At 41.5% G+C, this 14,707-nt stretch overlaps 1 protein-coding gene across 10 annotated transcripts in view; it reads left to right on the forward strand.

Moving 5' to 3' along the window:
* The window catches only part of PARP4 (poly(ADP-ribose) polymerase family member 4), a 129,706-nt gene that overhangs the window by 80,182 nt on the left and 34,817 nt on the right, over positions 1-14,707 (forward strand). For all 10 annotated transcript variants that reach the window (XM_014839326.3, XM_014839328.3, XM_070520317.1 and 7 more), the window contains 9 exons: positions 1,604-1,799; positions 3,168-3,235; positions 4,091-4,278; positions 6,746-6,845; positions 8,263-8,433; positions 8,715-8,795; positions 10,409-10,489; positions 11,582-11,677; positions 12,533-12,655. In XM_014839326.3, coding sequence (XP_014694812.1) covers positions 1,604-1,799; positions 3,168-3,235; positions 4,091-4,278; positions 6,746-6,845; positions 8,263-8,433; positions 8,715-8,795; positions 10,409-10,489; positions 11,582-11,677; positions 12,533-12,655 — 1,104 coding nt within the window. The remainder of the gene's footprint in view (positions 1-1,603; positions 1,800-3,167; positions 3,236-4,090; positions 4,279-6,745; positions 6,846-8,262; positions 8,434-8,714; positions 8,796-10,408; positions 10,490-11,581; positions 11,678-12,532; positions 12,656-14,707) is intronic.

Raw genomic sequence — 14,707 nt, forward strand, 5'->3', positions numbered from 1 at the left:
AGAGAGTGAAATGTTGGTTGCCAGGGGCTGAGGGTGGACAGTTAGAAATGGGGAGATGTGGGTCAAAGGGTACTAACTTCCCGTTACAAGGTGAATAATTTCTGGGGATCCGGTATACAGCATGGTGACTGTAGTTAACAATACTGTATTATATACTTGAAAGTTACTGAGAGACTAAATCTTACATGTTCTCACTACAAAAATATAGTTATGTGAGGTGATGGATATGCTAACTAACCTTATCATGGGTAATCCTTTCACAATATGTACATGTTTCAAAACAGCACATTGTACACCTTAAACTTACACAGTGTTATATATCAACGATATCTCAATAAAGCGGGGCAAATGTTTTTTAAAATTGAAACTTAGATGATAGTAGTTATACTTTAAGTGTTGGTTGACTAATAAAATAAAAGATAAGTATGCACATTTTAGTAATCCCAATAGCATCTATGTTCCTTTTAGAATAGCGTGTTCAGATATAGTGTGAGAGAGAGGCTTTTCACTTACTGGCTCCGTAGAGAATGTTGATACCATGTGAATTTTCTGGTAGTAATTCTGTATGAATTCTGGACCTCTCAGGGGTTTACGGCCTACAAATTGGAAACTCCAGCTCTGACACTCTATTTTTCATTTGAACTCCCATAGCCATCTCATTGTTGAGTAAATAATATTGTTTCTATTTTTATAGTATTATTTTACCTGACTAGAAAGCTTTTGAATTTTACAAGTCAATCTTTCCCAATAAAAATTACACATTTATGCCAAATTCTGAAAATCCTAGCTATATGTATATCCTACTTTTTACCTTAGAGAGATGCCTGAAATATTAGCTGTATATAAACTAAATCGTCTCTCCAAAGCCATGAGAGAACATGGTGTTTTAAAAGAGCCTGGTCAGGGGGCCGGCCCCAGGCCTGAGGGGTTAAAGTTCCCTGCACTCTGCTTCAGCAGCCCGGGGCTCACAGGTTCCAATCCTGGGTGCAGTCCTATTTCACTCATCAGCCGTGCTGTGGAGGAATCCCACATGCAAAATAAAGGAAGATGGGCACAGATGTTAGCTCAGTGCTAATCTTCCTCAAGCAAAAAAGAGGAGGATTGGCAGCGGATGTTAGCTCAGGGTGAATCTCCTCACACAAAAAAAAGAGCGTGGTAAATTGATAGAACCCTTTAGTAACAGGAAGAAGCACATTTTAATTCATCTTTTCTGTAAACATGGATTTTTACACCTTGGGTATGCTTTAAATGAAACACACACTTGTAGATAGTTTTGTGTATCTATATGCCTCCTTTAATTGAGGATTATAGGATTTTTTTTGCCAGCCATTCCCACTGGCAAGTGGCACATCCCCATGAGAGTCTGAGGTCTCGTGAGAAGCAGCAGACTCAAGCCCAGGGGTTTCCACCAGTTTGTAGTGGGCTGCCCTTTATTCTCTGTCACTCTGTCCCAGTTATGTGTCCATCATTTAGAAAGACCATGTGGGTGAGTTTTTGGATCGAAATCTTGTGCTCTCTTGGCCTGTAAAGTAAACCAGTATAAATAAGTCAGCCCAGTTTAAGTCCTGAGAAGCACCAGTCCACACTGTTTTTCTCCTTTTAGGCCTGCATGCTTGTTTTTCAACCAGATCTTGATATTGCCCTCCCTGACCTCGCCGAGAAGAGTGAAGTGGTTATTTGTCTCGATTGCTCCAATTCGATGGAGAGTGTGCCATTTTTGCAGGCCAAGCAAATTGCCTTATATGCACTGTCCCTGGTGGGTAAGAAGCAGAAGATAAACATCGTCAAGTTTGGCACAGGTGAGTGCTCCAGTCTAATGTGTCCTTTTTCTTCAATAGTAACACACTCAGGAGTAGAGCTGATGGCTTTTGGGACCCGTGACCTCATCTGTGGAGCAGGAGGTAGCATAGCATGGAGTTCCAGGACAAGAAACTTGGAGCCAGATCCCCAGGTTCAGATTCCAACTCGACCACTTACTAGCTCTAGGTGTTGCTTTGCGCAAGTTACTTCAATTTTTCATGCCTCAGTTTCCTCATCCATAAGATGAGGGTAATAGCCCCTATCTCATAGTCTTGTTGTGAGGATTGAACTAATGTATGTAAAGGATTTAAAACAGTGCCTATTCCATGGTAAGTGCTATATAAATATTACTATTTTTATTACCAGCCCTGGTGGTTTAGTGGTTGAGATCCAGCGCTGTCACCGTCGCAAGCCCAGGTTCGTTTCCTGGTGAGGAAACCACACCACCTGTCTGTCAGTTGTCACACTGTGACGTCTGCATGCTGCTGTGATGCTGAAAACTCTGCCACCGGTATTTCAAATACCAGCAGGGTCACCCATGTTGGACAGGTTTCAGCGGAGCTTCCAGACTAGACAGACTAGGAAGAAGGACCTGGCCTCCTACTTTCAAAAAAATTGTCATTGAAAACCCAATGAATGGCAGTGGAGCACAACAAAAAAGAACAGACCAGGTTCCGCTCTGTTGTACACAGGGTCACTAGGAGCTGGAATCAACTCCGGCACTAACAACAAATGTTATTAGCAGCTGACCCAGATGCAAGCCTCTTGTTCTGATGAGTATGAGGGTCCCAAGGATATGGACAGATCATTTGAAATCAGCACAGTAGTAGAAAATCTGTAAGGAATGGTCTCTGGAGGCATCAGATTTGCCTATTAGAAGAAAGGGAATGCCATTCTCCAGGTGGGGTCCGGGGATCTCAGCCACCAGAAGAAGGCACGTCAGGGATGAGAGCAGCAGAGTGGAGTGAGGGGGCAAGCATGTCCTATTGCTTCTTGTCTTCTATGCCATTCAGCAGAAGGCTTATCCCTTTTACAAAGGAGCCAGGATCTGCTACTGCTGGGGGAAGAGGTCACATAAGCCTGGGGCGTACAAAGGACACAGAAGGAGCATGTGCCGGCTGCCTGTGCGATTGCTACACCCACATCTTATTTAGCGTAAGCAATCTGCTACAGAACAGAAGGCCAGAACTTAATTTTACTCAGAACATTTTGTACAGTAAAGTGTGTAGTTTGAATGCACTAGTATTTATTACTTAAAGGAATACTGTGGTGAATTTTTATGTTAAAATTATCAAACATTATTGCTTGTTAGTGGTCCATAAAGTGACTATGTAATGGCAACAACTCATGCCAGTCATATTCTGCAGGTTATCAGGAGTTATTTTCATATCCCAAGCACGTCACAAGCAACAGTATGCCAGCAGAGTTCATTATGGTGAGTAAAAGAAGCTTCCTTCATCTCCTGTGCCTTTTTCTATCAAGTTTTAGTGGTACCGTCCAAGACTTACTCCCTCCGAAACCACCATCAGGACTTCCCTAGTCGTTCAGTTTTATTTTGGTGGGCTCTTTTATTTCACTAATAAAAGCAATATGAAGTCATTAAAGAAAAATTGGAAATTAAAAAGGCTAGAAAGAAAAAAATTACCCACAGCTCCACCACCCAAATATAACCAGCATTAGCAGTTTCAGAATGTTTTCTTCCGTCCCCTTTTTTTCTTTTTCTTAAAATGGAGCGAGCTGAGAGTGACCAGTTGCCACCTCAGTCCGGGATGACAAACCTAGGAGTTTGATGTAATAGTTCTTTGAAAACCATAAAAAGTCAAATAAGCCCAGTGATAATATTATAGTTACTGTGTGACATGAAGTCAACTAAAAGGATATAAGCATAATTGTTTCACCAATGTATAATTAGGAAAAAATATCTTTTCAATGATGATATCTCTAAACCCTCATTAAGAGATGTGGTTTAGTGGGGCTGGCCCCGTGGCCGAGTGGTTAAGTTCGCGCGCTCTGCTGCAGGCGGCCCAGTGCTTCGTTGGTTCGAATCCTGGGCGCGGACATGGCACTGCTCATCAGACCACGCTGAGGCAGCGTCCCACATGCCACAACTAGAAGAACCCACAACGAAGAATACACAACTATGTACCGGGGGGCTTTGGGGAGAAAAAGGAAAAAATAAAATCTTAAAAAAAAAAAAAAAAAAAAAAGAGATGTGCTTTAGTAAGTGATTACAGTAAATTATTAATATACTCGAACAGGAGTAAGTAATCTTTTGCTTCGTTTCCTCCAGTCTGCTTCACCTACCATGGGAAATACAGACTTCTGGAAGACACTCCGATATTTAAATTTACTGTACCCTTCTCAAGGCTTACGGAACATTCTCTTGATATCTGATGGGCACCTCCAGAATGAGAGGCTGACATTGCAGCTTGTGAGAAGAAACGTCCAGCATACCAGGCTCTTCTCCTGTGGTGTTGGGTAAGTAGGTCGGAGGTCTAGTCACACCATGAAAACCACAGGGAAAACGCAGCCTGCGGGTAGGTGTTTTGGCGGCCTGCACAGGATTTTTGGAAGTTCTGAACTTGACTCTACTGTATAGAAACTGTCAAGCATAGAGGTGTAGCACTCTCAGCTCGGGCCAGACTGCCTGGGGCTCAGACTTGAGTCAGCCACTCAGCTGTGACCGTCACCATTTTGCTTATCCTCTTGTCTGTAAAATGAAGATGATAATGAAAATGTAGGTTTAAAGAGGCTTGCTCTGAGGATTAAATGAGCTCATATATAGAAAGCACTGAGAATAGAGCTGAATCAATGTTACATATTGTTATTTTGCATAAAAATCCAAATTTCCAGCCTATCCTGAGAGGCCTGAAGATGTGGCACTGCCAGACACGTCCCCTCCTGTGGCTGTTTCTGACTGGGGCTGAGGAGTGCCTGCTGCTGGGGGCGGCCCCCACCCAGGTGCTTTGCTCCCTCACAACACCTTTCTGGTTGCTGTGAGCATTTTCAAACCTTGTAATGTACACAGAATCTTTCTCTAGGGAGGCTAAGACCCCATGATTGTTGGAATTAACCCCTCCCCAATTATAGTTAGCTTTTTTGGATTGAACTGAGGTATATGGTGTACATATAAGGAAAACACAGAACAAAGGGGGCCAGACCCATGTTTGCACAGAGCATGCCCCACCCCCTCGCCTCCCCATCCCAGTGGTGATCACCAGGCCTTCCTGTTCCGAGGCAGCACAGAGAGCAAGACCCTCCCCTCAACATGTTTACAGGGGGTGGGGTGTTGGTGTTCCCTGGGGCTGCTGTGCTGTCCTGGGCTGGGAGCCCCCTAAAGCCTCAGTAGGAGCTCCAGGAGCTGGTACCCGTGACCCCCTGTGATGGCCCTCTGTGCTGTACCCAGGCCAGACCTTCCTGCCCAGAGAGCGCTTTTCTTCTCTCTGCCCTCCTCAGTCACAGATCCTAGTCTCATTCTCTGTAATCTGAGGCCTAACAGGACATCACAGACCAACTAGGAAATTTATCCAACCCAAAGCAGACTCCCCCAGGAGTTGTTCCTAACAAGACTTCACCTGAGAACTCCTACCTGCAGACACGGGGTGGTCGGCCCTAACCTGCCGCAGGAATGTGTCCCCTCCCTACCTGAGTCAGGGCCCTATTCCATCTTCCTGGTCACATCACTGCCTCCCTGCTCCCTCCACCGCGTCGGACGTGCCGTGCAGGATCAGGCTCAGACACCTCAGCACAGAAGGCATGTCCCCTGTTGATTCCTTCTGTGCTGAGGGCATATCATGGGACAGACACTGCTCGGCGCTAGACCGCAGCTCTGTGTGTGAGGAGACGGACAGCAAACCGTCCAGTAAGCTCAAAGGGGAGATGGGTTTTCCTAAGCGCCAGGAAGGAAAAAATGGGGGTTCTGTGATGGGGGTGACTGGGGTGGGTGGGCACAAGCCTCCTTTGGGTGGTGACTTGCTTTGACACGACCCAGCCTGAGGGAGCTAGGATTGTTACTGATGATCTGTCAAGTTTTTAAGATCTTTCTAAATGTTTCTCTTTTACACCTAAGTACTCGTTTGTGTTCACAAACTCTAGCAAGATGTTGTGAGTTCTCCAAGAGTAGTGACTGCTCATCCTGCCTCTTGTAACAAGCTGTCCTCTGAGGCGCACACAGGAGCACAAAAAGCTTTCCAAGCAGCCTCACTAGCTGACGAACTCGATACAAAGAAGTAAACTTGATTTGAGGATTTTCTAATCAGTGCTGTAATCACTGCCAATTAATTTTGACAACTAAAGACACATCCGGTCTTTATCAATAGGCTAAAGAATGTTTCAGAAATAACTTTTTTAAGCTCTTTTTCTGAAAATTAATTGATCATTTCTTTAATATTTTAGGGGGAACCTCTCTAAGAAAGGCGTTCTTGAAAGTTATAGAATTATTATTGAGAGAAATTTAATAGGACATTGTCATTCAATATCACAGATGATCTTCGCTAGAATGAGAGTCACTTCTTTATACCTTTTGCTATCGAGGGGTGCATCACATGTTAACTTAGACTGCCGTTTCTTGGCCTTTGGGGTCAGATCGGGTGCCCTGGACACTCACTGAAAGCAGGCTGATACCCGTCAGCCTTCTGACACCTTTTGGGGTTTTCAGAATCATCTCCTGCTTCCTTTGGTAAAGCAGAAGTCAAGAATTTCTGCTTTTTTCTATTGTGAAAGAGAAGTAAGTCCTCTGATATGTGGGAGCTTAAATTACCCAGCTCTTCAGATGTTTGATACTCTGTCATGAGTTTTATTTCTTTACCCTCAGCTACTTCTGTAAATTCTTCTTCATGTCATGTCTCTTTTATTGAGTTTCATGCTGTGTCACCATTGTTAACTAATGTACTTCAAAAATGTTGGCAAAAGTTTTTGAAAATTAAAATTTGTGAAATGTGATCAGTTCTACAGCGAATCATCATATCTTAAGGATTTTGTCCCAGTGTGGTGCTGGAGTATTTGAATATTTTAACTCAAAATCCAAACATAGTTGGAAAAAACAGGTATGTTTCTCAAACATCTTATTTCTAGTCTTATATTTACGTGTGGAAATATTGTCTTCTTACAAATCTAGTGATAGTAACTGCTGTGTTTTCATTCGTGGAAAGAGAAGCTAGAAAGAGGCAAAGGTAGAAAGGTGAGCCCCGCCCTTAGCTGATACTCAGTGCTGAAAGACAGCAGCTACTTGACTGGGCTGTTCTCCTAGCTAATAGTTTGGTTTCTTCTTTATAAAGTGTCACGGACTGACTTTTAAAAGTGACGTATTATACGTGTTTTGCTAGGATTCATTTCTTATTGTGGTGAAATATACATGAAATATACCACTTTAACCATTTTTAAGTATACAATTCAGTGGCATTAAGTACATTCACAGTGTTGTGCGGCCATCACCACCATCCATCTCCAGAACTTTTTCATCCTCCCAAACAGAAACTCTGTACTCATTAAACAACTACTCCCCATTCCACCCTCCCCCAGCCCCTGGTAACGACCATTCTACTTTGTGTCTATATGAATTTGACTACTTTAGATGCCTCATGTAAGTAGAACCTTACAATATTGATTCTTTTGTGCCTGGCTTATTTCATTTGGCATAATGTTTTCAAGATCTGTTCATGTTGTAGCATGCATCAGAATTTTCTTCCTTTTTAAAGGCTGAATAATATTCCATTGTACATATATCCCACATTTTGTTTATCCATTCATTTGTCCATAGACATTTAGGTTGTTTCCACCTTTTAGCTATTGTGAATTATGCTACTGTGAGTATTGGCATACAAGCACATGTTCGAGACCCTGATTTCAATTATCTTAGCTATATACCCAGAAGTGGAATTGCTCGATCATATGAATTCTATGTTTAGTTTTTTTATGAACTGCCATAGTATTGTTCATAGTGGCTGCACCATTTTACATTACCAATAGCAGTGTACTAGGATTCCAATTTTTCTACTCATTGCCAATACTTACTTTCCATTTTTTATTTTGTTTTTTGTAATGGCCATCCTAATGGGTGTGAAATTGTATCTCACTGGGGCTTTGATTTGCATTTCCCTAATGACTAGTGATATTGAGCATCTTTTCTTGTGCCTGTTGGCCATTTGGATGTCTTCTTTGGAGAAGTGTCGATTCAAGTCCTTTGTGGGATTAATGTTTATAACTGGAATCTACTCCTTGCCAAAGTTGTCATTAACTAATGGAATAATTTTAGGATATTTTGTATATTTAAATTATTTGATAATGCTATTATTAAAACTTCTATTTAAAATCTTTTTGGAAAAGTACCCTGAGCAGGAAGGAGGGGAAAAAAAAGAAAGAGCTTCAAACCCAAAGGATAGAATGTAAAATTTATTTTAAGTGTTAAGTAACTATTTTCTGGATATGACGTTGACAGTGAAATTATCCCTCTTTTATCAATAGGTAGAAGATCAAATGACTAGGTTATGTTCTCCGAGTTGCCACTCTGTCTCTGTCAAATGGCAGCAGCTGAGTCCCGACGCGCCTGAGCCCCTGCAGGCCCCGGCCCAGGTGCAGTCCTTGTTCCACAACGACCGGCTGCTCGTCTACGGGTTCATCCCTCACTGTACACAGGTAAGGGGGCACACACTGTGTTTTACTGTGGGAAGAACGATATATTTTGCTAATAATTTTCTTTTTCTTTCTTCCTTTTTTCTTTCCTTTCCTTCTCCCCCAAATCATAATGTGCTGGCAAATTTTCTCCTTCTGGAAACATAATGGGTGGCTAACCAGGGATACTGGAGAGCCTTTCATTCCATTGAAAGGAGAAAGGAAATCGCTGAAAAAGTCACTGTTAAACTAACCAAGACACTGTGGAGTAGAAAAGCTAATCAGGAATTTGTTTCCCATTTCAGGCAACTCTATATGCATTAATTCAAGAGAAAGAATTTTCTACAATGGTATCAACTACTGAACTTCAGAAGACAACTGGAACTGTAAGATTCAAAACTCAAACTATGGACGCACTGTCTGAAAGTTGTAATAATTTTATATTTTCATACATAACGCTCCGTGTCCTTCCTCTGTTGTTATTTTTCCATGTGACATTTCAGTGCATGATATGATATGGAGGAGTGTTATCTGTACAGATGAGAGCACTAACCTGCAATTTCTAATGCAGCAGTTCTTAATCTGGGGTTCCTGAGTCTAGGTGTATCCGTATGGGCATCAATGGGTGTGAATAACTGTAATTAAATTTGGTATTTTATGCCTAAAAATTTTTTAGGTAGGTTCTGAAAGATGTCCATGAGTCAATGAAAGTTAAGTGCCGCTGGTCCACCCATGTTATTTTAATATATTAAGTATAAACACTCCTGGACTAAGAATGAAACATATCAAATATTGAGAATGTGTTTGTTTTTTCCACTTTTGGATTGAAAGCAAATGAATTATCACCAGAAAGTTTGTAGTATTTGCATTAGCACGAAATCTACTGTGGTTAGGCCTGGAACGTTCCTAAGCAGTCTCTGCTCTAATATGTAGCTTGCTGCTCACAGGACTCTTTGTTTACCCAGATAAGCCAGTGCCCAGACATTTCTGAGTTTTTGCTCTTTTAAGTAAAATAACTTACTTTTTTGGCACTGAATCAAGAACCATAATTGATTCCTTGCCAGTGATTTATGTCTAGAACTTAAGGGAATCTCCACATTGTTTTAAACATTGAATCTAAGGGTGAAATAAAGCTGACCTGGGAAGAGGTCGTTTTCCATGAAGTCGCTGTCTTTGCAGCTGTGCCTCCTCTCTGAACTGTGGCCTTTCCAATAGCGGAATTAAGAGCTGGAATTAGCATCGAAAGCAGACGTTGCCATTTAAAATCAGTTCTGTTTCTTAATCATTTGAGAGAAAAAAACAGGAAATCCTTCACCTGCACTTCCTAGCGGGCCCCCTCTGCCCTGCCTTCAGAGGGAGCTCACACTCATGGCTGGACGTCACCGCACTAAGCTGCTTCTTCCTACAGTGGAAGAATACTCTAAAGTTTTTGAAATAAATTGAATTGGCAAATGACCTTTCATAGAGAAGGCAGAACTGTAGGGATAAACCACAGATGAGTGGTTGCCAGGGGCAAGAGGGGACTTTTTAAGGTGAAGGAACTACTCTGTATCTTTTATCTCAGTGGTGGTCACAGCACTGTATACATTCGTTAAAACTCATCAAACTGTACACTTAAAAACAGTGAATTTTGGGGCCGGCCCCGTGGCCGAGCGGTTAAGTTCGCTCCGCTTTGGCTGCCCGGGTTTTCACCGGTTTGGATCCTGGGCGTGGACATGGCACCGCTCGTCAGGCCACGCTGAGTTGGCGTCCCACATAGCACAACTAGAAGGACCTGCAACTAGAATATACAACTGTGTGCTGGGGGGATTTGGGGAAAGAAAGCAGAAAAAAAAAAAAGGAAGATTGGCAACTGTTGTTAACTGTTGTAATCTTTAAAAAAAAAAAAGGGTGAATTTTATTGCTATGTAAATTGTACCTCAATTTTTAAAGTGGTTTCCTATGTAAGACTTTAATGAGAAGCCATTTGAATCTTTTTTCCTTTGCTGCTTAAACACAGATGATTCACAAGCTGACAGCACGAGCTCTGATCAGAGATTATGAAGATGGCATTCTCCACGAAAATGAAAGGAATCACGAGGTTTGCTCTTTTCATGATCCTTCTTAAATTGACTTATCCATGGAAATGTAAAGTCAGGCTAGCTGGATGAAGAAGCATGTGGTATCAGGGGCATTCATCATTGTAGCTGTCTTTTCTGTGCCTGGGGTGCAAGGTGTTCAGCAGATGCTTGTTGAATGAATTAACAAAAGAACAGATGTCAGTAGTTTCCTGAGAATTCTGTGATAATTGTACTCATCAGAGAGAGGCCAGAGGAGGGCTCAGAGAACATTCACTGCGTGCCTGAAGTAAACATCACCTCAGATCTCGTGTGTTGTAGGTGTTAGTGTTCCCATTTTAGTGATGAAGAAGCCCGGGCCCAGGAGGGTGAGTGTCCTGCCTAAGGACACACAGTGGAGCTGAAGCCCAGCTTGCTCCCTCCTTGCTGAGCTGATCAGGGCCCTGTCAGGGCTTCCACTCACCAGGGGGCCATGATGGCCTGGCTGGTCCCTCTGGGGCTGTGATCTTAATTGAGGTTAGGAGCATTGGTACTCAATGCCATCCCCCAAAAAGGTACCCTTGTGACATGTGGGGGCCATTGGTGCCGTTGCAGATGGTCCCAGCCGGTCACTAAGGCCTTGTGGTCCCCCTGCCTCCCTTGCCACCCTGTCTTGGCAGCCTTGTGTTTGTTTTGCTTAAGGCCCTTTTATTTCTGAGGGCAGTGGACCGGCCCTGCCACTGAACAGCCCTGACTTGTCACTCCTCCTCTCCACTACTTGGACTCCTCACCTCTAACGGGGGCACAGACCATCTGTCAGAGAAGGCAGAAGCTCGCCACACTGGAGAGGGAGAGTTCTTTGTAAACTATAAAGAGCTATACAAATATGAGTTATTTTCTCTATGACTTAGCTAGTCAGTTGATCCCATTTTGCAAGAAATGTTAAGTCACCTACTTAAGATGTTTAGACAAGGCCATTGATTCAATATTTAGGATGAAATACTAATTATAAGGTGATTTATTTTTTTATAGAAAAACACCTTTTTAGATTATTTAATATTTGTTTAATTGGTCATACATAGCTAAATAGTGAAAATAAAACAGGATATGACTTCATTTGTTTTATTCTATCCTAGATGAAGAAGCAAGTCTTAAAATCTCTGATTATTAAACTCAGTAAAGAAAATTGTCTCCTAACACAATTTACAAGCTTTGTGGCAGTTGAGAAAAGGGTATGTATTGTTGATTCATGGCTATTTTATTTGCATTTATGTATTAAGAAAATTTCTCTTGCTCTGTCACTGACAGAATCCACATCCGTGGCTTGTGAAGAGCAGGGAGGGAGAGGCAGGAGGATGGTCAGAAGGCCTCAGTGTTAGGGTTCACAATGATCACTCTACAAGAGTTACTATGTTATTATTACTATTTTTTTTTAAAGATTGGCACCTAAGCTAACAACTATTGCCAACCTTTTTTTTTTTTCCCCGTTTTTTCTCCCTCAACCCCCCAAGTACATAGTTGTATACCTTAGCTGTGGGTCCTTCCAGTTTTGGCACGTCGGACACTGCCTCAGCATGGCCTAACAAGTGGTGCCATGTCTGCACCCAGGATCCGAACTGGCAAAACCCCAGGCCGCCAAAGCACAGCGCGTAGACAACCCCTCAGCCATGGGGCCAGCGCTATGTTGTTATTTTTAATGTTATAATTATTACTTGGTTATATGTGTGCTTTGGAGATATACTACAATTTTGTTAGATTTTTGGCATTTCTCATCTTTTATTGATCCAACACCCTCAAAAAATAGAAAAGGCCTGGGCTTCTGAAAGGCCCTTTCTCTTTCATAAGTTCAGGTGGAAAATCCACACAGGGCACTTCGCACGGTGCCCATACCCGGGAAGAGGCAAGCCACTTAGCTGAGCACGTCTCTCTTCTCTGCTTATTTCTCTCTCACCTGTGGCCTGGGACACAATCCAGTCCGACACCCAAACATATTCCAAACCAAACATTCTCAAGATTTTAGAATGTATATTAATCATTTAATTTGATAATGTATGTTTTGTTTTTAACCTAATTGTGATTCAATATAGGATGATAATGAAGCACCTTTTCCTAATATTCCAAATATCTTGGAACTTATTGCCAAAGAAGATGTAGATTTTCTGCCGTACATGAGCTGGCAGGAGAAGCAACCAGATGCCAGCATAACACAGGTGAATGTCAATTACCAAATACATTGATATTGTGTTTTCATAATTTTATGATGATGAGGGGAACCCTTTGCTAAAATAGCACACTTATTACTTGTATGTGAAGAAACTATTGTCTCCCTAATGATGGAAAATATTTGCACATTTATAAAAATGCTATTACATGACTGAGAAAGTCACCATATATAAATGAGGTCACCATATATAAAGTCTGGAAAGGGAACAACTGTGGTTATGCCTCATTCATAGACAGACAGACTGTCATACAGGAAGCTAAAGTCATTTCCTCTAAGTAATACAATAGGTTCGTTATGAAAGTAGTTATGATAGTCCTATATAATAATCTAAATTCAATGAATAAAGCACTATTTGTTATAGTGCCTTATACTGTGGCCTTTATAGCCAGAAACATCATAAAAATTGAAAAATGTGACTTAAATAAGAATTGGAAGGCACATTCAAAAGGAAAGGAAGAAAATAGTGCCAAGAAGACCCCTAGGCATCCAGGTGGGAGAAGTAAAACTGCCAAAATTTAGGAAGTTAGCATCTAACGGGAAAACATTTGTGAGAGGAATTTTGGGAAAATACAATATATGCAACATTCATTTTCTTTGATCCATTTTAAAATTATTATGTTAGTTAAGAATATAAAAACACATTAGATATCATTTGCTTTGCTCATAAAATCATGTTTAGGATTTTTTTTTTCTGAGGAAGATGGTCCCTGAGCTAACATCTGTGCCAATCTTCCTCTATTTTGTATGTGAGACGCCCCCACAGCATGGCTTGATGAGCAGTGCACAGGTCCACACCCAGGATCTGAACCTGCGAACCCAGGGCTGCTGAAGGAGAGCGTGCGAACTTAACCACTATGCCCCCAGCTGGCCCCTCACTGCAGTTTTAACTGCATTTCTCTTAGCAACAGTGAAGTTGAGCCTTTCTTCCTATGTTTAAGAGCCATATTGTTTCCTTATTTATGATCAAACCCTTTGCCTGTTTTTCGCTTGGATTACTGGTCTTTTTCTTAACTCACGGGAGTTCCTTATATATTAAGAAAATTGATCTGTCTCTGTTGCAAATATTTTTTACCAGTGCATCATTGTTTTTGGATTTTACTTATCATGTGCATAAATCTCTTTCAATTTTTGGAAACACCACTCAGAGACCTCTTTCATGTTAGCTTTTCAAATATAGCCTTGGTTTCTTTCTGCCTTGGCACATTCCAGAAAAGGGTATGAGCCAGCAGGTTGTGCTGCAGTCACTCCTCCAGCCCTGCCACCGCCCATCTGTTCTGTGGCAGTTGCAACTTCCCTTCTATCCAACAGGAGCTACGTGACTTAGGAAGTGAACCCAGAAAGGGAGTCGAAACATGATTTTCAGAAGTTATTATCCCCCTCCCCTTTCTTTAAAGACAACTATAAGATAAGACAAAACAAAAGGTAGTGTATGTGTTGACAGCATCAGCACAAGGCCACAGTTGTCATTCTGGGATTTCGAGATCCCACTTCAGGGAATGTGGCTTTGAGGTTATTATGGGAAAGTAAAGGGACTGAGCTGGGGGGCAGTGACCCTGTCCTCCCTCTTTTACTCCCACAAAGGGCCATTTGAGTGCCATGTTTTGAAAAAAACATCTGATGTACAACTAATAATCAACTGTTGTCCTTGAAACAAGACAGCCTTATTGTCAAAAGGGGTCCTTGAAAATATATATTTTAAATATGTGTCAAACACACAGAAAAGATCTTGTGAGATATATGCCAAACAAAGATTGGATATGAGATTCTGTGTGATTTTTATTTTCGTCTTTGTGTCTACCTGTATTTTCTAATTTTCTCATCATGTGTGTATACTGTTTATAAAAATTTTTAATTTATTTTCAAAATTGGTTCTAAGTTCATTTGGGTTTTACTGTAGTGTAATAATGAATTATTTCATACTAATTTTGCCAATATTTTGGACCTTCGTACTTCTAGATCCAAACCTATAGGATGAAAAATTACAACTTACAAATTAAACTGATGACTTGATAGTTTATCTTTATTTCAGCTGTAGTAA

This window comes from Equus asinus, chromosome 11 (assembly GCF_041296235.1).
Source record: "Equus asinus isolate D_3611 breed Donkey chromosome 11, EquAss-T2T_v2, whole genome shotgun sequence".
NCBI classification, from domain to species: Eukaryota; Metazoa; Chordata; class Mammalia; order Perissodactyla; family Equidae; genus Equus; species Equus asinus.